This window comes from Vulpes lagopus, chromosome 23, assembly GCF_018345385.1.
Source record: "Vulpes lagopus strain Blue_001 chromosome 23, ASM1834538v1, whole genome shotgun sequence".
Classification (NCBI taxonomy): domain Eukaryota; kingdom Metazoa; phylum Chordata; class Mammalia; order Carnivora; family Canidae; genus Vulpes; species Vulpes lagopus.
The window spans coordinates 9,865,418-9,889,596 of record NC_054846.1 but is presented as its reverse complement, the minus strand read 5'-3'; the positions used below and the strand labels follow the sequence as shown (position 1 = coordinate 9,889,596).

The 24,179-nt window shown below is 42.6% G+C and overlaps 1 protein-coding gene across 4 annotated transcripts in view; it reads right to left on the bottom strand.

Annotated features, from left to right (window-relative positions):
* The window catches only part of PDGFC (platelet derived growth factor C), a 198,188-nt gene extending 193,748 nt beyond the window's left edge, over positions 1-4,440 (bottom strand). Inside the window, exons 1-2 of one of the 4 annotated variants that reach the window (XM_041738028.1) lie at positions 4,011-4,435; positions 3,480-3,820 (exon numbers count right to left, since the gene is read on the bottom strand). In XM_041738028.1, coding sequence (XP_041593962.1) covers positions 3,480-3,597 — 118 coding nt within the window. In that variant the 5' untranslated portion in view covers positions 3,598-3,820; positions 4,011-4,435. Of the gene's footprint in view, positions 1-3,479 lie in introns of all 4 variants that reach the window. The other 3 variants (XM_041738029.1, XM_041738030.1, XM_041738027.1) reach the window with 3 other exon arrangements.
* Between the last annotated feature and the right edge of the window lie 19,739 nt (positions 4,441-24,179).

The following is a 24,179-nucleotide window of genomic DNA, read 5'->3' as shown; positions in this document are numbered from 1 at the left end:
AGGCTTGTTAGGCATAGGCACATGGCAGGAGGAGGAGCAAGCTGGCCCCAGAAGAAAAGACAGACAGCGTAGCCACAAACACAAGATAGGTGTATTCAGAAAGGCATTCCTAGAGGACCATTTGTCCCCAAGGTAAATGGCCCTACAGGGCCACAAAAGTTCTTGAGTCAAAGAGCACATACGGTAAATGATGTTCATTAGGATAGCCCTAAGTAATAGGGAAATATTCCAAGTCTGCACTCAAGATGGTTAAAGAAAAATGAGAACAGTAAGCACATTTCGGCTCTATGGATAAATTAAAATGACCTACCAATGATACGGTGTGGATGAGGCCTAACTCCATCAGCAACTTTGGGAGTGGTGTCTATATGGGCTAAGTGCCATCGATAAAGTAAGCTTTGCTTCTTTTGGTTTTGTGATGCGTCTGATTCATTCCGCTACAACTCAGAAGCTCCATCCCAGAACCTACCGGTCTTATGGCAGGCGGTATCCTCTAAGGGCGTGCACACAGATACTAGCCATTTTTCCCATGGTCATACAGGAGGTATAGGCCAGGAACCCTACATGAGTCGGTGTGCTAATCTTTTATCTCCATCTTTAAGTTACACCTGGAGACCCTTGGTTTACATGTGAGACTTGGGGGTTAGAACTCAGGTTAAGAACGAAGGACACATAGGTAATGTAATATTGGAGGATAAAGCTATTCTCACAGCAAAGCGGCAAGAACTGCAAAAGAGTATTAGGCCCAAAACCACGTAATGAATAACAACAGGATAAATGACACTGATCCCTCAAGATGAATTTGGAAGCACCTTCCCATGATCCAACCGAAATCCAAATATCTAGCATTGGCTATAGCCATCAATTTCCATGTATTCATAGCTCAGCTCCTCTTGGGACACCAAGTTAGTAGGGAAATGAGGCAGTCCTGGCATCCGACTGCCTCAATATCTGAGGACTTAGACTACTAGAGAAAAGACAGTATCACTGGGGAGAGGTCTTTGAAATCCAGAATGACTTCCAGTAGTCACAATAAACAGATCGATTTGGACATTTGGCACTTCGAAGACCTTTCATAAAACGATGCAATGCACATATTTGGGCCAATGACGTTTCTGTGTGGCATCTCCAGAAGGGTTTGTACTTCCAGAATCGGGCAATCTTCAAAACTGAGAATACCATGAGTGCAATCAAAAATCAATCAGAACTCATTACAAGGGCAAAAACATCCCACATAAAGGAATGAAAAATTCGAACTCCTCCACCCCCCCCCCCAAAAAAAAAAGAAGATAAAGAAGTTCCAGGATCTTCTTGGGACCTACCTGTTATCCTCAAATCTTGGAAACCTGAAGCAGAAAAATCAACCTGAGCATGTGCAGGAAAATAGCTCTATAGTGCCCCCTGGTGTTGGATAGTCCCACTTCTCCTGAGGCTAAAAACTACAAGGTGAGTAGTTCTCTACCTCCAGTTACTTCCTGCTGCCAACCCTCCCAAGAGCTAAACATAGCCCAATCCTCTACCCACAGATTAGGAAACAGCCAGGCTATTTTTAGCATCAGGCAACTTAGGAATGGAAATGGCCCAGCCTCCGATGGTAACAGAGTGTGTGTGGCCTGGCTTAATGAACTCACCTCTCCGGAGGGTGTGAACCTCCTCAGTAAAGTGGCCAATGACCCGGTGAGAGCTCTCTCGGGGGCCCATTACAAAGTGATGACGGTCGGTGGATCACAAGAAAGTATGACGACCAGAGGCACAAGTCGCAAATGGGAAAAGTGACAGAAGCCAGGACAGGCTTGATAAAAACAGCGCAGAAGTTAGAAATGATAATGGCACAGGAACAATACAACAGAGAAGTGTGCGGCCACGAATATTGTGCATCGTCATTTTGGAGAAGCCTGTCTAGGAAGAAGCAGTATTTTGAGCTGGACATTTATTTTACGTGAAAAAGAACAAAGGTTGGTCTGATCTGTTTCCTGCCAGGGTACAGCTGGTGCTGGGGCTCCTTTGATCACTCTCCCCCAGTCCTCTGCAGCTCCTGTGATTAGAGATAGATCCCCAGGCTGCCCTTTGATCAGCAGCTCAAGCAGCCTGCAGGTGCCATGTGCCATCACATTAGCGAGTTGTAAGGAGCGACTACATGGATACTGGCTGATAAACGTGATCATGTGTATCCGCTGCACATACAACACGTCCAAATCACGGCCACAAAAGTTCCGGGAGTCCCTATTTAATCTATCCTTGCGCTTCACAACTTTCTGCGCTTTCTTCGGGATGAACAGAGAGCTCACATTCAAAGTGGAAGCCTTAACGCAGCCCCAATACATGAAGGGAAAAGTTGCTGTGACTTAAAGCCGCAGCACACACACCATTCTGATTTTCTAGGTATGCTGCTTGTGTTCAGTTCCCCCTGGTTAATAAAGTGACAGCATTCTTGCATCCTGAGTAGATGGCATACAAAGCAGCCAAAAAGAAAAAGAAAAGAAAAAAGAAAACCATGCACATCGCTTTTCAAGTCACATTAAGAGCACCGCTTGTAAACAGGGCATTTAATATTCTAATTTTAGACAGCCTACATTAACATTGTGGTTTCGTGTGCAGTATAAAATTTCTATTTACAAAGTATTCTCGAAAATGACTTCATAATGGCAGATCAAGAGAAAAAGAGTTTAGAAATTGAATGATGTAAATCATATGGGGTTCAGAGGCTAAGCAAATTACACACCCTGAAGCTGCCCCGGCTTTATGAAAGGAGCCTTTCTCCAGCTCTGTGCAATCCCAGCCCAGGGGAACTCGCATCTGAGAGTTTTCTAAACATTTCAGGTACACTTGAAAGCTGAAAGTAATTCTCATTTCCTATGCAGGATTAGGTCGTTTCCAGCACACACAAAATAGCAGTCATTCACCAACACATACAAAAACACACACCAGAAAGGTGAGGGCTTTGGGAGTACAAAGGCACATTTGGGGGGAAAAAAAAAAAAGGAGAGAGAGAGAGAGCGCGCCAGAGAGATGCATTTCTTAACTCCCCTTGGAGGGGTCCACGCGGCCTCCTGACCTCTGTTATTTCCTACCTACTCACTGGTTAATTGATGCCTCGTCCACGGTGAGCGCTTCACTGAACGCGGCTGATACATCCCCTCCAACACCCCCCTGTTCCCCTCCCCACGGGAAAAAGGGAAAAAAAAAAAAGAGAGAGAGAGAGAAGGAGTAAAGTGCAACGTGCCAAGACTCATTCATTTCGGGTTCAGGGCCGGGGCAGTTCTTGAACCCCGAACCCGGGCAGCGGGGGGTCCTGGCGCCCGCGGTCGCGCCCGGGGCGCCCTCTCCCCGCGGCGGCCGAGCCCTCCCGCCGCCCGGCCCGCCCGGTCCCGCCCGGGGCCGCTCCCCAGGCTGCGAGCAGCTCCCGGCGCCCCGGGCCCCCGCGGGACACTCGCGCACCCCGCGGGGCCAGGGCGAGCAGGGGCGCGGGCCCGACTCACCGTTCTGCTCCTTGCCGCTCGCCTGCTGCAGTTTGCTGCTCAGGCTGGACTCAGCCCGAGCCCCCAGTCTGGGGCCGGCCAGGGCGGGTGTGAGCAGGAGAAGCCCGAGCAGGAGCATTGGGCCGAGCGGGGCGAGCTCGCGCGCGGCGGGCCCTGGGGAAGCGGCGACTCCGAGTCCGTCTCACCACCGCCGGGGGAAGGCTGCGCCGCGGGGGGAGCGCCGAGCCTGCTGTGGCCGCGGGGACGCGCCGGCTGCGGCCCGCATCGTCCCGCCCGGACCTTCTCCCGGGGCCCTCTTCGGCGTCTCCAGTTTTTGCAAAGGATCAAAGCAAAACCTGGACCTGAACCAGTTTCCCAAGGTTTAGACAAATCCCGAGCCGTGCCGCGGCGGTGGGGGTGGGGTGGGGGTGGGGGGGGGTGGGTGGGGGTGGGGGTGGGGGTGGGGGTGGGGAGGCGAGGGAGGAGGGGGCGGGGTGGGGCGCGGGGCGGCCGGCGGAGGGCGCGGAGTCGCCGCAAGTTCGCCGGGAGCACCTGTCACTTCGGGGCACGGGCCGGGGCGCCGGGGCTCGGGGTCGCGCGGAGCCGGGTCGGGGCCGGGCGGGCGGCGAGCGGATTCGGATCAATGACGGCGCCGCCAATGGATGCGCTCCGCGGGCGCCCCGGTCCCCCGCCCCACCCCGGGGGGAGGGCAAGCGGCGGGCGGGGCGGCGCGGCGGGGGGCGCGGGGGCGCGGGGGCGCGGGGGCTCCGGGGGCGCGGGGCGCGGCACGTGGCTGCAGCCGCCCGCCCCCCGGGTCACCTGGTCGGGCCGGGCCCTCCCCCCGCGCCGCGGGTCCGCGCAAACCCGGGGCCGGCGCGGCGTCTGGGCGCGGGGCAGCGACGGCGGGAGGCCCGGCGGCCCCGGGCTGCGGCGCGTCCCCTCCCCTCGTCCACCTTCCCCCGCCGGCGGCGGCCGAGGAGGGGGCGGGGGCGGGGGCCGGGGCCGGGCCGGGCGGAGCGCGCGGGGCGGGGCGGGGCGCGGCGGGGGCGGGGGCGGGGGTCGGCGCCTGCGGGCGGGGCAGCCCCGCGGTTCAGCAGGTGCCGCGGGGCGGGGGGCGGGGGGCGCGGCGGGACCCCGAGCGCGGGCGGCCCGGGCCCCGGAGAGCGAGCGGGGCGGGCGGCGGGGGGTGCGGCCCGGGCCGGGCCGAGGGCCCCGGAGCTCCCGCGGCGCCCCCTCCGCGCCCCCACCCCCACCCCCACCCCCACCCCCCCCTCCCCCTCCCCGGGGTCGGGACTGTCGTCACTTTCCGAGGGGATCCCCGTCCCCGAAGGCTTGGCGGGAGCCTCTGCGCCCGAGGAACGGGAGAGTCGCCCAGGGTCAGCCCGCGGCTCCCGAGGCGGGATGCAGAAAGCAAAAGTAAAGCCCCCGGCCCGGCCCCGGCCCCGACCCCGGCCCCGACCCCGGCCCCGGCCCCGGCCCCGGCCCCGACCCCGGCCCCGGCCGGCTGGGCTGGGCTCGGCGCGCGCGGCCCGGGGAGCTCCCGCCGCCTGGGGCTGCGCCCTGGGCCCGGGCGCCGGGAGGGGGGCGCAGAGCTTCGGTGCTCGCCGGGCTTGCGCCTCCTCTCGGGCCGCGTTACCGCGACCGCGGGCAGGTCCCCGGCGAGCCGAGCAGAAGCAGCGCCGACCTCCCGCGCAAGGAGCCCGCGCGGACAACCGGGGCCTTCCCGGGGCTCCACGGGGTGCGGAGAAAGCAGGCGGCCCCGGGGCACAGCTGAGGTCCCGCTGGGGTCGCGAGCGCCCCCCCCCCCCGGGCTGCCCCGGGCCGGCCTCGCGTGGCCCCCTGCGGGGAGCTGCCCGGGACCCTGGGGAAAGGCACCGACTCCTGCTGAACGCAGCCAGGAGCTGAGCGCCCCAAGTCCTGCAGAGAAGGCCCAGCCCTCCGCTGCGTCGGGACCCCCACCGACACCTCTCCTGGGTCCTGGGTCCTGGGTCCTCTCCTTGTGCCTCGCAAAAGCTCTGATAAGCACAGCCCGTCTTGGCTCACCTACCCTGCTCCTTCCTTCTCACCCCTCTGCCACTTCCACCTTCACAGTGCGAGGGAGCAAGGCGGTGGGACAAGGCCCACTCCTGGACTTTAGAGAATCTACAGGTTAGCGGACAGAGGCTTGTTGGGCAACTCCTCAACACCAGTGTGAATCCATATTTGCACAATAAATATGTTCCAGAAATGTTTTGGGGGATCTGTAAGGGAGAGGGGCGGTGTTCCCAATTTTAATAAGGTAAGGAGGCTTGTCATGTAAAAGACAGGCTTTATGAGCGTGTTTGAATCTATTTGCAATAAAACTGATTACTCCCCAGTTTTTCTCATTCCGTAAGTTGGGTTTTCCAATCAGGACTTTTCTAAATGAGGCTGTTAAACGTCCCTAGAGTTGACATTTCTTGACCACCCACATAGAGGGTGTGTGTGTGTGTGTGTGTGTGTGTCTGCGGACCTAATCCATTTGCTCTCATGAGATTATAAGGGCGATGACTACTCTTTATTTTCTATCATTTCATATTGGCTAGAACAGTGCCTGGCTCAGGGGGATAATAAATAAACACTCTTCAGTGACTGGCAGGTTTCTTTATTGGAGTCGCTTACGTTCTCCCTGGAATTTGAGCATGAGGGTTGTATTTGAAAAGTTACAGACGATCTAGAATAATACCCTACCCCTGCGTTTCACCTCATCCATATTCCACAGATTGATTTGACAATCACCTTATAAATAAAGCCAGCCAGGTGCTCCTGCGTGACCCCTAGACAAAATCACGGTCGCATTGCCTGGTTTCCTCTCAGTGCACTTGCATTGCCGTTTCTTGAACTGCACTTGCCCTGGGCATCGTCGATTCTTTTAACACTTTATCCTCTGCCTGTCTTCCTGCTCCATTTTGGGTATAAACCTTTCCTAGAAAAAGTGGGACCCTTGCACTGCAAGTAAATTTTATGTAATCCAGACTCTGCACAATTACTAAACAATATATTTTGAATGAATATGGCTTTGTTTTGGCCTAAGGCATTTTCCTTAAGGAAAGGCATCTGTTCCGCCAACCAAGAGAAAATAATTGCAAACATTCTTTGTGGTTTTCGTGTTTTCTTTAACCTTAGGAAGGAGTGCCCATTCAGGCTGAACGCAGAAACGGTGGTACCTACAAATTCCCGTTGAAGAACACAGTAGAAGGTACTTGGTTAATAACAGTGATCATTAGGGGGGTTGGGGGGTGTCGCTATTCATTTTGTTTAAGTGGAGTAAGATTTAAAGCGAATTGCCCATTTGGCTAGTCACGTAACACCCAGGAGGACAGAACCATGGGGATGGATTTTTGCCTCAGAACATCAGTTGTCACAAGTTTTCTTGCTCTCTCGTCTTCTGAGTCAATCCTAACACACACTCACACACAGACACTCACGTACACAGAGATATAGGTACAACCTTATTTTACACCTTTTCCCAGAACTTGAATTTTCAGCATGTTCGTGGCAGATAACTGAGCACGAGTTTCCGAAGTTCAGGAATCTCCGATCTACCTAAATGCCCACCAAGTTTCCAGAATGGCTCACAAGCGACACTTACGTATACATTTAACTGAGACCAGGGGCTCGAGGTAGGTAGCGTTAGTAAGAGAGTAACTGGCCACAGATCAACACAGACATAAAGATTGTTCTGGAAAAAAATAATAATAATAAAGTAGTCTCACTTACAGTCATCCTCTTTCTCTCTCCACTTTCTCCAACTACCCATCTTAGGTAGAGATAGCTCTTGCTGTCTCTAGAGATCCAGGATATAGTAATACTCTGGTTTTCCAGCCTAAAAAAAAAAAAATCATAAGCACACCTTTATTAAATCCCAGTCTTTTAGAACAGTCACCCTTTACCTCCCAGTATAACAATTGTTAAACTCAGAAAGACTTACTCGCTGTGGCAAATGGAACAGGGTCGTGCTAAGGCCCCACTCTTTTTAATTTTGACTTTTCTGGGGAAGGGAATTGGGAGGTTGGAAGTTAGAGGTGTGCGGCCACAGGAAACGGGTGACAAGAACTGGCGTTTAGGTGACCCTCTGGGGCTTTTCCCATTGAAGTAAAGCTGTTGTTTCCTTTTTGAAATCACGATCGAGCTTGCAAAGATTTTTTTCAAAATCTCAGAAGTGCTTGTCTGACTCGGAATTCAGAGGGAGCAAGTAGCCAGAAGCAGCCCCAAAGAAAGGCGAGCCCTGGGAACCTTTGAACCACCACAACAAAAGATCGTTTCACTGGAAGATGCGACACCAAGGACTTGGTTTGGCTTTGCCATGACCAAACGGTACAACCTTGATCTGGAAATCCTCTCTGTCCCTTTTCTTTGCCTGATGAATTTACACTGGATTCTGTCTCAATCCTCTTACCATTTTAGAACTCTTTGGTTCTCCCAGCTATTAGAGGTAGTGATCGCAAAACTTGTTCAACTGAATTGTGCTTCTGTGACAACTGTTTCTTAGCCTCAACCTAAAGATGTCTTGGTGGCTGGCTAGAGATGATAAAAAGAGTCCTTCTCCCGAAACTTGCCCAGTCAAGGTAGTCCTCTATAACCCGTTATTGCTATAGTTCGAAAAGCCACGTTGCACTGATATACAGAGGGGCCCAAAGAAGAGTCTGGAAATCACTAACTGATGTAAGTATCCGGAGTTTTACTGAATTCAAGAAATCGAAGTAAATTATGTGTAGATATCGACATTTTAGTTTGTAATATTTGTTTCTTATAATGATAACAACATCCAGAGATGCAAAGTGTGGTTCCAAGGCAAGGAAAACTAGTGGTCATATATAAGCGAGTTTTAAATAATGAGGAAATAATATTAGTAATTAGCCAAGAATCAATGGCCAGTCTCCGACTGCTCTGTGGAGTCACGCTGGTAGAACGTGAAACCATCCTGAAAGCAAGGGGCATCCCCTAAAATGGGAGCAGCAACCAAACGCTATGTCTGGTCATATCCTCCACTCGATAAGATGTCGTTTTTCCCTGTCTTGAAATCATGCACAGGATATGAAGGCTGCTGTCCACATTGCGACAAATCATAGTTAAGAGGTCATGACCCAGTTACAGATCCTCCTTTCTCAGATAGTGACCCTCTTATTTCAAAGGTCATGGGAGAAGGATCCTTTCACTTTGTGATCATTGTTTCGAATGCAGACCTTTCCTTGACCACAAGACTTTGCAAAAGAGGTGGAGAGCTTCAATACACTAGTTGACGGAACAGTTTAAAAGTTTCAGTGGTCAGCAGAAAGGAAAATGTGGCTTAACTAATCTAATATTAAAAGTTCCCTCAATTGCTTTTATTTGATTACTTTTAGCATTTTATTTATTTATTCGTGAGACACACAGAGAGAGGCGGAGACACAGGCAGAGGGAGAGGCAGGCTCCCTGCGGGGGGGGGGGGGGGGGCCGATGGGGGACTCGATCCCAGGACCTGAGCCAAAGGCAGACGCTCAACCACCGAGCCACCCGAATGCCCCCTGAATTGTTTTTAAAATTCAAGACAATTCAAGAGATATTCTTACTCTTTTCTTTTATGATTATCACTATTTGCTCTTTATGATCTGTATTACACTTAGAAAAGTGCTTGCCCTCTTCTTTCCTAAAACCTTGCAACGTTGTAAGGCTTCATTTTATATTCCCAGATTTTATTTTTATCAGCACAATTTACTTTGACATTCTCCTTAGCCCCCCTGATACCACCTTCTCCCGTTTCTCATCATCTGAATCTTCTTTCGCTCGTCCTCCACGAAGGGTAAAAAGCATGTTCCCATCGTACGGACAGCTCGAAAGACTCATAGTTAAACCAAAGCCAACCAAGGAAAATAAAACAAGGAGAGAATTATCCAGGTTCATATTTACTCCTGAAGCACCTATCACGTCCCAGGAACTGTTTGACACCTTAAAATCTATTTTCTCATTTAATCTTCCCACCAACCCTTCGAGGAAGGTCAGAGTTATCCCATTTTATTGCAAAGAAACTGAAGCTCCAAGAGGATGACTAGTTTTCCAAGAGTGACACTGTCAATGGCAAGTACAGTTCCTGTTTGGTGCAGGTCTTCCAGTTCTGCTCCTGGGCTTTTGACACATTTAGGCCCTGGATTTGGGGCAAAAACATTCTTATTCGAAGCTTTCTTATGTTTCTCCTCTACATTTTCTCCACAATGGCTGCCTTCCCCTATGTTGTTGTTTAAAGTTTTTGGTTTTTTTTGTTTTTTTTTTTAAGGGAATGAGAGAGAGAGCAGGAGCAGAGGGCAGAGATGGGGAGGAGGCAGAGGGAGAAGCAGACTCCCTCACTGAGCAGGGAGCCCAACTCAGGGCTGGATCCCAGGATCCCAAGATCATGACTTGAGCTGAAGGCAGATGTTTAACCAACTGAGCCACCCAGGCGCCCCTGTCTTCCCCTACGTTTCATTTGAGGTAGAGGATGGGTATGGAGATGAATTTTCCCATGAATTTGAGAACACTGACACCTCACAGCTATCTTTCTGGGACAGCCTAAGTTAAATATATTTGAGCCAGAGTGAATACCGGTCACTTGAAGGAGCGGGAGCTAGCCCTGGGGTGGAAGCCCACCCAGAGCGTGGGCTAGCGTGAGCATCCTGCTTATCCTGGCCAAAGTTAGTCATCCAGCTAACGCCTTGTCCTGCACCATCTGTGGGCAGTCATTTAGAGAATCCATCTCCCTGTCTTTGAGGACAAAGGGAATGAATTACCATTCCTCCTTTCCTACCCATGATTCCTACTGAATTAAGGCATCAGGGGTGGGAAGGAATACACTTTTCCCATTTGCTCCCTTTGAAGAATCAATTTCTGATTAACCAGAGACCTCAGAGTCCAGGCCCCTCTTATTTACAAAATTCCTCTATGTATCCCTCCATGTGTTCCTAATTTAAAATTCCTGATCTGTGGCTGTTTTTTTCAGCCATAAGGTGAGGCAAATTTGCGTTTTCATTGATAATATTACTCGGTATTTTTAGATTAGTTGGAGTTATTCAAAGCAGAAAGATTGCCACAAGAACTAACTAGTGACTTGCTAAGCCCTCAGGCAAGCAGAAGTCTTCAAATGAAATTCTGATTCCTTAGATAAATTCTATTTGTAGCTGAAGGCTATACCTTGTGGGAAGACCCTCTTGGTGGTCATTTTTATTCCACTGGATAGCAAGAAGGAAAAAAAATTACTTCTTCTTTTTTTTTTTTTTTTTTACAAACTGCTTTTTAAACACACATAAAAATAGATTAATGTGAGAATCAGCTAATTATTAAGTTATTACTACTATTACTACTTATTACTACTATTACTATTACTACTATTATTCATATTTATTGAGGCAAATTATACTACTATGAATCCGTAAAAAATAGTATTTTAAGAATTCAAAGCACTTCCTAATATCTTTTTTCTTTCTGCCTCCCTAGATTTCTGTTTGAAGATTGTTATCATGGTCGGTATACTTCCGTTTTCAACATTCTCAGACCTGTCAAGGGAAAGACATTTCTCATCCCCGAGAATCTCTCTATTCTGCTATAGGAATTAACTGCCAGCTATTCTGTGAACTATAGTAGCCTGCCTGCTTCTGTTTTACATCGTGTGGAGCTGATGTCACATTATTAACTTTTTTTTAATTGGAATATTCACAAGGAAGTTGTCTGCAATGAGATCCTGTACTGCTTATTAAACAATTGATAAATCAACCGGCAACAACTCTCTGAGTAAATATTAACAGAACCCATCGTAATCCTTATGTTCCCATGCCCCCCATCTCATCTAGCGCAACGCAAAATTTGTAGTGTCTCAAAAAATGCATTTCAAACTTATTAAATTTACATTTATATTAAGCATTCGGTGTCTATTTTAGAACTCCACACAATCCCGGTCATAAATACATAACTTAAAATTCTATTGCCAACAACAAATAGTAAATCATTCTGAGTTTGTACGGTGCCCCAAGCGTACTAAGCATTTAGTCAATGAAAATGTCACCCCATCTCAGACTGAATGCCCCTCTCAGTGGCTATGGAAATGAGAAATGAATCTTCTGAAACCATACGAAGGAAAAATAATCTGTTGCCCTTTTTCTTAGCAATAAAACTTTGCCATAAAATGATCATTAACGTGTTGCTGGTTCTGACAACCTCTGATGAGAGAAGCACGCAACGTGTATTCAAATAAGTTCCTGAAGGACAATAATAGGGAGAAGCACACTTAGTGACATGACTGGGTATTTTTTGGTGAAGGTGAAAATTATAAATAGGAGACAGTTTCTGTTACCACTAACCTGGAGATTATCATGCACTTTACAAAACAGCATCATTAATGTCGGGAACATATTGCATGCTCTCTGGCCCAAGAAGTTACAAAGTAAAGTGAAAATACATTATTGCGGCACTCAGGGGGTTCCCCCTTATTTTGTGTACCCCATCAATCTTCATTTGCATTTGTTCCCACCTCAAATGTAATCCTTCTCTTCTGGAATTATCTACCCGGCACACAGAAGCTTTCCCACTGCCCTCTGCTTAGTCTACTCTTAAGCTCCTTCAAGCTCTCCTCCAACTGATTACCCACTTGATCTGCTTAACACACAAAGCTGATGCTCCGTTCTCAAAGTTTTGCGCACAGCCCGTCCCCCTGTCCTTTGCCTGCAGGGTAAGATCGATGCTCCTCTAGGCAGGCTCTGGCCTCCATACGTGCTCAGGTCTCACGCTCTTCGAGCATCTTGCAGTTCCCGACACCACAGTTTATGTACTGGTACTTACCGTCTTTGCTTCTTTTTAAATTTTCCCTCCCCAGTGATACATAACCCAATATAGCACTTATTCTACCCTTTGTCACCTTTCTTCTTGTCCCCTTTAGCACAACACTTATACTGCACTTAGCAAATAATAACGGCTAACTCTTCTCAGGTGCCAGGCACTATTTTCAGAATTTCAAGTTTATTCATTCCTTTGTCCTCACAATGAACATGGGGGGTAGGTACACTTAATAGATTTCATAGAAGAACCAAGTAAGATGCTCAGAGGCTAAGCAATTTGCCTAAGACCGTATGCGTGGAAAAGTGGTAGAGCTGGACTTGAACTGTGAGGAGTCTAACTCAGGAGTCCATGCATCTGCCCATCACTTTGCCTCTAATAGTGTTCAACCAATTTTTGCAGGCGGTATAGACTCGCAGTCCTTATCTAAGCACTGAAGTCAGAGACATAAGCTAATATCTTAGCTATTACATTTAAGGAAATGTATGCCAGACCTAATATTCACTGCTGTCCCCTAATGTCACCTAATAGATCACTAGGACTATAAACAGCTACTAATAGAATCTACCTCAGGAATCTGTGGGAAATAAATGAGACAAAGTGTGTAAAGCCTTTGGTAAAATGCCCTGGATGTTTTAAACATGCAGCACCTGTCATCCATTATGTCATTGACTTTCTTAATTATGAAATTAAATTTTTTTTCTATTTACTATTTCCTCTTCTTTTTTTAAAAGATTATTTATTTTATTTGAGAGAGAGAATGAGAGAAAGAGTGAGCATGGAGGAAAGGAGCAGAGGGAGAGGGAGAGAGAAATTCAAGCAGACTCTGGGCTGAGCATGCAGCCCTGTGGGGATCGATCTCACAAGCCTGAGGTCTCGACCTGAGCCGAAATCAAGAGTCAGACGCTGTAACAGACTGCACCACCCCAGCATACAGTTTATTTAACATTCCTGACATGTCTTATATTCAGTGTCAAAAGAAACTTAGCAACTATCCTTTTTTTTTCTCTCCAAAAGGTTATTATTTCAATATGAAATTTTATACTCAATGGTGCCTTAAAAATGAAAATAACACTAAATCATTTTTTGACTAAATAAACAAGACTTTACCTATCATCTCTCCCTTTTTTGCCATCACCAACTAGAGCATAGGAATACATCTCTCATCCTTCTAGAAACTTTCCAAGACAAATCTTAAACCTCGCTGTCCAACATAAATGGTTACATTCTCTAGTTTTGTTGATATACCTTCCTTGCAATTTATTATAAACTCTTTGTTGGCAGGAATTTGCATTCTCTTTTAAAAAAGAAAAACAAACCTGCTAACCATCCCAGCCCTGCTTCCTCACTGCCGTATCTAACACTATATATGTGGATTTTCAAGTTTAACACATCTTTGAATGGGTGGTGAGCGAAATCAACAAAAATGTGAAGTGCCCACATGCGGATACACCCAAATGCAGATAAATCTTCCTAAAAGAAAAATAGAGGAAGAACAGCTACTTCTGACATAATTAGGGTGACTGGAGCCATGTGGAGTTCATTTTCTTGCTTGGCTGTCAGTCAAAATTGGGGATCTTGTAAAAGGAAGCACTAAATTATGAAAAACAGGAGTCATGCTGTATTAATCTCTAAACTCACACCTAAGTAAAAATAAATTCATATAACTTGTTTTGTTTGATGAGCTGGAAAGAAGACCAGGTAGGCATTTTCCAAACTGGGAGAAATGCACAATCAGTCTTTTCATGAATACTATAGTCACATTCATTCCAATATTACAAGGTTATTTCCAAGGCCTGGCAAACAGCCCAAATTCATGTTGCCTGACTGGTTTAAATAGAGTTAATTCTTTCTGATAGAGAAATTTTACTTAACAGATGGTTCACAAACCTGTGTCTATTTAACAGCCAATCTGTTATATCCAAGATGTCATCATTTTGGAAAATAACTTCTATGAAGTATCGTCTTCATAATTTGAAAATATGACGTCAAATGATAATCTTTTTTTTTTCTTTTTAAAGTGTATATACTACGATTTAAAATATGTGTATTTGTGAAAGTATGTGGTCGTGAAATAATCACTGACTGCTACTGCCTGGATATGAAGTATTGCTATTTTATGAATATTCATATATAAAGTAAATTAATAAAATGAAAATTCATTTTTCATCTCATGTGCTTTGGGCAATTACTTTTGCTATGAAATCTGAGACTTCACCTCTCAGTTAAATCTTAAAAAATAAAGAAACTAAAAAAAAATAAATAAAATAAAAAAATAAAGAAACTAAAAAAAATAAAATAAAAAAATAAAGAAACTGCCATGGACTGAACCAAGCATGCCACTTTGTGGGATGTTTTTTTCCCTCCTATCTGGTACCAATATATGACTTCAAAAGCAGCATATATTCTGAGATTTTATCTTATGAAATAAATTACTTAATTCATATCACAATAGTAATAAACTTCCTTAATGAGCTCAAAGATATTTAGTTGAATGATTCTTTAAGCTCATAAAATTGCTTCTAATTATTGTGATTATAAAAATTCTGTTTATGATATCTCCTTAATCCTTGGTAGAGTTCATCTGATACTTTTCATACGCTTAAATGCATTTGCAGCTGACACGATAGTTTTCAACCACTGCTCCGTTTAAAGGTCCCTCATGAAATCGAGCAAGCACAAATTTTCATAGAAGAAAGACAGCATAAATTTCTGAAGCTAAAAATGAGCCTTCATTAGTAATTTAATTTGAAAGTCTTTAAAATATTTCAAGACACAGCCATTGCTGTTCCTCAACGTAAATTTATTGTAGGACATATGATACAATGATAAGAACTCACAAGTAGAAATTCTAAATTCTACTATAATTAGACATGGAACTTTAGTAGTTAACTTTTCAGGTCCTCAGCTTCCATAACTAGAAAAATGAAAGTTTACCTGACTGATTTCACGATTTTTTCCCTTTTGAGCATTTTCTGATTCAAATCTGGTTCTTTTATTTCTACTAGAGAAAAATATACACATTCTCATACATTTGTTCTTGTAGGAAGGGAACTGCTTCTTAAAGAATCTTTTTTTTTTTTTTTTTTTTCCCTTGGAGAAAAACAACTTTAGTCCAGAGAAGTACCACTTAGCTGGATATCCCATTAAAGCAGTTTTTATTTCTTAAAAACCTTTCTATCTGGGGCTCAAAAGACATTTCTGGCCAGAGAAAGAGTGTAGATGAGGTTAAAAAGATCTTAAAATCTTTGAAACAAAGAAACAGAAACTTAGGAGGAAGGAAAAGAAAAAAGGAAGGAAGCTCTCAAGGGAGGAAGACAAAGTTCTTATACTTAAAATTTCCATTTGTTTAGAAAAATCTATTTTCCAAATTTTTCTTCAACTGTTGACAAGGTAGGATTTTAATATTGTCTTTGCTCACCATCTTTTTATACGAATTTGAGCTGCCAAATGACATTGGCCAATTTCTGTTTTGGCCTGTACTGGTGGTTCTGCAGGAGCAAGACTATGTTGTTTGCACCCCACATAGCCCTGTAAAAGGATATTGATTGATGGATCTGTCTATTCTTCTATACATATGCAAATTATGTTTGCATTAATATGAATATTTTCTAGATACAAAAGGGTATGTTTCCTTTATAATTATATAATAATATAATAATGAATGTTAATATTCTCTATATTTAAATGTAAACCAAAAAAAAAAATCTCTAGTTAAAACTTATGATGTGCTGCTTTGGACTTGTTCTTTGCCCTCCTATGAATCTAATATTGTGTTATTATTCACACTGATAACACCAGGAGGCACATAGAGGAGACTCCGCATCCGTTACTATGGTAACTATTAGACATATTTTAAAGGAGAGCAACCGTCATGTATGCATAGTTTTAAAATATTACCATCCACCTTTTTTTTTATAATTATTGTAGAGAATGAGATATCCAATTTTAAAATCCATTCAAAGTCATATCCTTCCTAATTTTCTTCTCAAGAAATGTATAGTCATGACAATACAAAAAGCTGAGTTTTTAAGGATAATAGACCACAACTTCTGTTTTTCTCTAAAAATATTTAAATCATTACTAAGTACATAAGCACTAGAGACAGCTCGATCTGGCTGAGTCATAGCTCTGCCACTTATTTGATTTTTCCTGTCATCTGTAACTTAAAAAAAAATCATAAAAAGAAATTGGAATATGTAATGGATATATCTTATTTGAATATGCTGACCACAATCACTTTTAGAATGAGGAGACAAATAAATTTGTCTTGTAGTACCTACTTGATTAAAGTGTCATTATTAACATCTTAGGAAGATATTCCTTTCCGGATCATGAATCATAGTATGGTATTCATGCAGATACTTTCTGAGCTTGTATTTTCAGTATTTTTATTTACCCCTTTTGTCAACACATATTAACTATGAGTATCAGGCACTATGCTAGGTTCTGAGAGACAACTGGAGTGCCTTGAGAGAAGAAAAGGACCCAAGGTGAAGCCCTGCAAATCTCTAATATGTAGACTTCGGGTAAAGAACAATTGAAAAAAGGGGCCTAGGAAAAGCCAATTCTTTGAAATGTAATAAAAAACAAGAGATGCAAGCAGCGCTGAGAATAAAGAACTCATTCAGTGGCCAGAGGTAAGGAATGTAACTAACGGATAGAATATAGTCAAAATAGAAAATGAGTATAGTGTATTTGGAAACATGGAAGTTATTGAATTTGGAAACAGGAAATTCAGTGACCTTGACAAAAGCAGTTTTGATGATAAAATAATGACAGAAGATAGAATAGAATGAGCTGCAGAGTTCATTGTAGATTGCTTTTTAATTTAAAAAAAAAAAATCCATTGAGGGCAGCCTGGGTGGCTCAGCAGTTTAGAGCCGCCTTCAGCCCAGGGTGTGATCTTGTAGACCCAAGGTGGAGTCCCACGTCAGGCTCCCCGCGGGGAGCCTGCTTCTCCCTCTGCCTGTGTCCCTGCCTCGCTCTCTCTGTGTCTCTCATGAATAAATAAATAAAACCTTTAAAAAATTAAAAAATCCATTGAAGCATAATTTATATACAATTAGTGCGTGCATTTTCAGCATACAATTAGGTAAGTCATGTCAGATGTATACATTGATGACATGAAATGTTTCCATCACCTTTATCCCAATTCCAAGGTAAGCACTGACTTGCTTTCTGTCACTATGGATTAGTTCACATTCTTTAAAATTCTGTATAAACGGAATCATACTGTATTTACTCTTTTGCTTATGGCTTCATGAACTCTACTTGATGATTTTCTAAAATTCCTCTACGCTGTTATAAGTAGCGGTTTATTACTTTTTTGGGGTTATTACTTTTTATTGCTGATGATATTCTATTGCATCATTATACTTATTTATGTATTGTTTATTATTTATTCCTATTCATTCACCTATTGATGGGCATTTTGAAAAGTCCTAGGTTTTTTTTTTTTTTTTTTACTATAATAAAGCTACTATGGAACATTCCTTTATTTATTTATTTATTTTGGAACATTCCTTAAAACTCTCTGTTAAACCATGTATGTTTTAAAACTCTCTGTTAAACCATGTATGTCCATTTCTATTAGAAAAATACGTTCCAGTGGAATGCTAGATTGCATGGTAAATCTATATTTGTTTAAGAAATTGGCAGTTTTTCAAAGTGGTTGTACCATTTTATAAAAACACCATCAGTGTGTGAGTTCCTGTTGCTCCATGATTGGTATTGTCAATATTCTTAATTTTAGGCATTTTAGTGATGATGTAGTGAGAGCTTACTGTAGCCTTAATTTGGATTTCTCTAATGATTGATGATGTTGATCAGTTTTCATTGGCCCTTTATACCTTTTTTTTTTTTTTTTTTTGTGAAGTATCTCCATAAATGTTATGGGCTGAACTGTGTCCCACCCCCTAAAATTCATATGTTTTCTTCGGTAACTTTTATAGCTTAGGTTTTTATTTTTAGGTCTTTGTTCCACATCAAGTTAACATTTGGCACAAAGGTAAAAAAAAAAACAATAAAAAATTTCCCCCACTATGAATATCTTATTGTTCCAAAACCATTTGTTGGCAAGATTTTATTTTCCCATTGGATTGCCTTGGACATTTGTTGACAATCAATTGAACATATATGTGTGAGTCTAGTTCTAAATTCTTCATTTAGTTCCCCAAATCTATATTTTTATCCTGCTAACACCACACTATTAACTATTGCAGCTTTGTAGCAAATCTTAAAGTCTAGTAGTGTAAGTGCTTCAATTGGTCTTTTTCTTTTTTAAATTGCTTTGACCATTATACATAATTTGAATCAATTGGTCAAATTCTTTGAAAAACCCTGCTGGATTTTGGATTAGGATTGCTTTAAATCTATAGCTAAATTTTAGTAGCATTGACATGTTAATGACATTGAGTCTTTCAATCCATGAGCATTTTACCTCCTATTTATCCACATCTTTAATTACTCTCAACAATGTTTGGTAGTTTTTAGTCTATAGATTTGGTACTTATTTTGTGAAATTTTCCCCTAAATATTTCCTAATTTTTGAATATGATTATAAATTGAATTGCATTTTTAATTTATTTTTCCAATTGATTTCCTAGTAAATAAAATATTAATTGTTGATTATTGATCTTATTGACCTAGGTAAATTCACTTGTGAAGTCTAATAGATTTTTTGTAAATTTCTTATGATTTTCTGTGTACACACCATATCATCTTATTATGGGTTGAATGCATCCCCCAAAAGATAGATTGGAGTCTAAACCCCTAGTACCTGGGAATGTGACCTTGTATATAAACTGGATCTTTGCAGACTTAATTAATTTAAGACAAGGTCATTAGGGTAAGCCTTAATCCAATCTAATTGATTCTTTATAAGGAAATGGCCATGTAAAGACACAGACATATTGAGAGAACACCATGTGAAGATGGAAGCAGATACTGGAGTTGAAAGAAAATGAATGTCAAGGACTGACCGACATCACCAGAATCTAGGAACAGACAAAATAGAATCCTCATTCTAGAAGTTTCAGAGGGACCATGCACCTTGATTTTGGACTTCTAGGCTTTAGAATATTTTTTGCTGTCTTTAGCCACCTGATTTGTGGTACTTTGGGGTAGCAACCCTAGGAAAATAATATTCATCTATAAATAAAGTTAGTTTTATTTCTTTCTAATCTCTATGCCTTTTATTTCTTTCTCTTGTCTTGTTACAGTAAAATGTGGAATAGAAGTAAGGAGAAGGTGCATTCTTGCCTTGACCCTATATGACCATAATCAGAGAATATGCATTCAGAACTTTCACCATATGATGTTAGCTATGAGTTTTTATCAGGTAGAGGAAGTTCTCTTCTATCCTGAATTTGTTAAGAATCCATTGAATTTTATGAAATGCATCTATTTAGATAATCATAGTTTTTCTCTTATGTTCCTTTAAGATGGTGATAAATCCTCAAATGTTAAACCAAACTTTTCATTATAAGAATAAATCCTACTTTGTCAGGCTGTATTTTTCTCTTTATGTGTTGTCACTTTTAGTTGGATGATACTAAATTTATAAAGAATTTGTTTAAAAAATTTTGTGTCTGTGAACTGCAGTTTTCTTTATTTGGAATATCTTTTCTAGATTTGGTGTTAATGCAACAGTGGCCTCCTGAAATGGTCTCTGTAGGTGAATGTTCAAACTGGAGAAGTGCATTGAAGTATTGTAGTTATTAGTTAAGGTGATTGATAGTATCATTTGGACCTTCTTCAGATCCTTGTTGATTTTCATGTCATTCTAGTAAGGCCTCACAGTGTCTGGTTTACTAACATTGTACAAAACATCACCCTCATCCAAGGGACCCCTTTTGAGGTAAATGAGGTGAGACAATAGACATACGATATTGGAATTCACTGATTTTGCCATATATAGAACAATCTGGAAGCTCTGGGTCTGATAAAATATTGGAAAAATCTCATAAAGATGTAGCTACAGTGTTATTTTGAATTAGATATCCTGTAGGGGTGAGGCTGTGACCTTCAAGATGCCATGAATACTTTAAACTATGGCCATTATATGGAGCTTTGTCCCCAAGTAGCTAGACTATATGGTTTTAGAATCCAGGGTGGAATAAGAGGGGCTCTGTTGGATTAGTGATATTGGTTCTTGAGTGTTTGGCCAAGGGAAATAGTCTACTGGAGACAACATTAAGAGTTCTGCAAAAGTGTAACCACCTCCTGATCTCTTTTGGGTTCATCATGCCCACATATTAAGAATAAGGAAAGGGGATCCCTGAATGGCTCAGTGGTTTAGCACCTGTCTTCGGCCCAGGGCGTGATCCTGGAGTCCCAGGATTGAGTCCCACATTGTGCTCCCTGTGTGGAGCCTGCTTATCCCTCTGCCTGTGTCTCTGCCTTTCTCTCTCTGTGTGTGTGTCTCGCATGAGTAAATAAATAAAATATTTTTTAAAAAAAAGAATAAAGAAAAAGTAGAGTAATTGACACTAATTATCATAAGGAGATAGGATTGCTACTCCATAATGGAACAAGAGGGGTGATGTTTGGAACTCAGAAGATACACTCTGATGCCTTTTTCTGCTTCCATGGTCCATAATAGCAGTGAACAGGCAATTACAGCAACTACCGTTTGACAAGGGAATAGTCCCCAGGGGACTCCAACCCTTGAGGATGAGGTCTGGCTCAGAGATCTTTCCACAGGGAAAACAAACAGGATCACCAGAGGTGAGAGTTGTGGGTGAGAGGTATCTAGAATGAGAGGTAAAGGAAGTAGTTGATAAAGATCAGTTGAATCATTTATCCTGAGAGTTGCAGATGGGACTGTACTTGGTTCTACAAATCCTTCTGCTGTAATTTTCTTTAACATAAATTGTCATCAGACACCACATTGAAGAAGTAGTGACAGGACAGAATGAACTTGTCGGGGGCATGAGTAGATCTCAGGCGTGCCTCATTCTTCTCTTAGCCTTCGCAGGGTGAACTTCAAGCTGCCAGCATCTGCAACTTTTTGACTGTTTCGGTGTGGTCAGAACTGCTTGAAAGCCAGAAGTACTGGGGAATTTCCCCCCGCTCCCCTCCCAGGAACAATTCTTAACCAATGACTAGTGGAAGCTGGCGTATAAACAATCCAGTTCCTTTGCCTCTTGAGCGGACCAACACAGGCTTGAGTTCAAGACGTATCGCCTTGCTAGAGTTTCAGGGAATTAAGCCACTTACACAATGGTAATTTGCTTGTAAAATATCCTTATTAGGTCTAACATCTCTATTGCCTTACTGGTGTTTCTTGGGATCACTTTCCAAATAAATTCGTTGCACTTCAACCCTTGTTTTGGGGCTTGCTTCTAGGGGGATTGAGACTATGACAATATCTCCAGGACCACGGAGAGAACATCATGGCCTGACTCAGATCACTGGATCCCTAAAACTTCACCAACACACCAGGCCCACAATCTCTTTAAGCTTTTTGGGCTGGCACACATGTTTTTCACTAGGGCATCCAGAGTTTTTTGCCAATTCTTATTCACCAAATCTGATTAATCAGCAGTATCATCTTATATAACAAAGCATTCTTTATTACATATGTCTAATATAAAATTAATATGTGCCGTGAGCCCTATATGAAAAGGGGCTATTCAAAATATTTAACAACTTGTACAGCACCTAAATTGGCCATAGTGCTGAAGCAGATTCATGGAGGTCTCATGCTGGACCAGGGGCAAATCTTTGTTACTGGATCTTGGAGAAGCCCAAGGGATCCTGGAAAAGCTGTGGGTTGGCCAATGCACTTGAGGGGTGTGGCTCAAAACAGGCCAGAGGGAAGGACAAAGAGCCCAAACCTCAGTGACATATCATCCAAAGCTTTGTGCCTGAAGCAAGAACTACTTCTAAAATTTTTAGTCTCGTTTTTCTAAAATCAGTTTGAAATGAGTTTTCTATCACTTGTAAAATAAATTCTTATAGCTGATCTATCACCAGGCTGGAGTCTAAGAAAGCAACCTCAATTTCTCTTCTCTCCCTCATAGCTCAGATACTTCCAATTTGGTCTTTTAAATATTTATCCAATTCATCCTCTCTTTTCCGGTCCTATTATTATTGTTCTATTTAAGGCTTCATGATCCTTGCCTGAGCTATTTCACTTGCTTCTTAATTGATCTTGCTGTTTCTGGACTTCCTTAAATTCATACTTCTTTCCAAATTTAACCACGTCATTTCCCTTCCTAAAACCAGTCAGCTCTTCTTCATTGCTGCAAAATGGTGGCATGATCTACACCATCAGACTGTCAGCCTGTTTTGCTTCCTTTCTGAGCACTGCTGCTTTGGCTTCAGGTTCCAGCAATATCAAACTGCATGCATTTTCTCCCATTGCATCAGGTTCTTTGTCCCCTTCATACCTTTACTTACCAACTTTTAATTGCCCTTTTTCCTCCCTAGCTCATGTTCATTTATATATGAAGTCACAGCTCAGACATGATCTCCCTCTAGAAACTCTCACGGACCCTTGGGTTGAGAGAGATGACTCTCCTCTGTAATCCCACAAGGATTTGTGAACATTTCCATCTCTTCATTTACCACATTGTGTTATAATCATCTCTTTATATGTTTTTACCACCCACTCTAATCCCCAAATTTTTGAGAGAGAGAGACTGTGTTACAAAACCAGGCACATGGCAGATGTTCATTAAATGTTTGCTAAGTGAATAAATGCATACACATGTAAGCTAATATTCAAATATGATGCTTTAAAAAGTATGTTTTGAGTAACGTCAGCCTTATGGGTATAGGTGATTGATATCCCAACGGGTCTTTTGAGTCTAGCAGAGCACTTTTGGGTAGATGACTATTAAAACCTAAATTAGCCATATTCACTTTTGAACATAGATTATTAAGTATAAACTAGAAGGTAAATTATTATTATGTCATGAATCTACTAGAAAAGCATTTCTTGAAAGTACATGTAACAAGTATGCAAATTGGGGTTTTATTACCTCCTCGATCCCAGTGTAGCTGATGCAAAAAATGCAAAGAGTAGCTTTGGATCAAATGATAATTGGTGGGTTTTACTCACACAAATAGGAGAAGATTAAAAGTATGGTGTTTTTGGAAGCTCATGGCACCAAGTCAAATGTTATAGGCCAAATCCTATGAATGTTCAAAATATAATAGATTCCAACAAGGATGTGTATGTCATTGAGCTATCATGTTCCCTGTTACCATCCATGGTAATGTGGGGAAAGCCATTTGTTTAATTTTTTGATGGTAAATATTTTTTATTTTACAATACATACTTACATATCCACGAATGCTTACGAACATTTGTTAATTGTTAAAGAAGATTATTGCTCATCAGGCATATATTAAAAGAACATTAATCAGTAAATGTTAGAATGCAGTGAATTCATATTTTAAAAATACTAATAAGTTCTTTCCACATCTTTCCCTTCTTACCAACAAAGAGGTGTACAAAAGATAAAGTAATTCTAATATCATATATAACAAGACTGATAGATCAAAATGTAGTTCTCATTTTACATATTGTGCTCAGTTGGTTCATAACTAAAAAGTTCATTAAAATAAAAATATGTACTGAGGTAGGTTAGCCACTAGAGGGATCACTTCTCTGAAATGATTATTTTATGGAAGAGATTCCATTAAACATTAGCAAGCACTTATTGAAGGCTTATAATGTGGGCCACCCAACACTAAAATGAAGAAAATATGTTGTTTCTTATGTACTGAGAGACTCATGGGGGAACACATTCATAATTACATTTTTATAGCAAAATGTTGAAGTTCTGTAAAAGAGAAATATGAACAACTGCTGGAACGCCAACGAAGGTCCTTGTAACTGATCCAAAGAATATTGAGATCAAACTCTACTCTAGAATTGTAGAAGGGTTGGAAAACCAACACTGGTTCCAT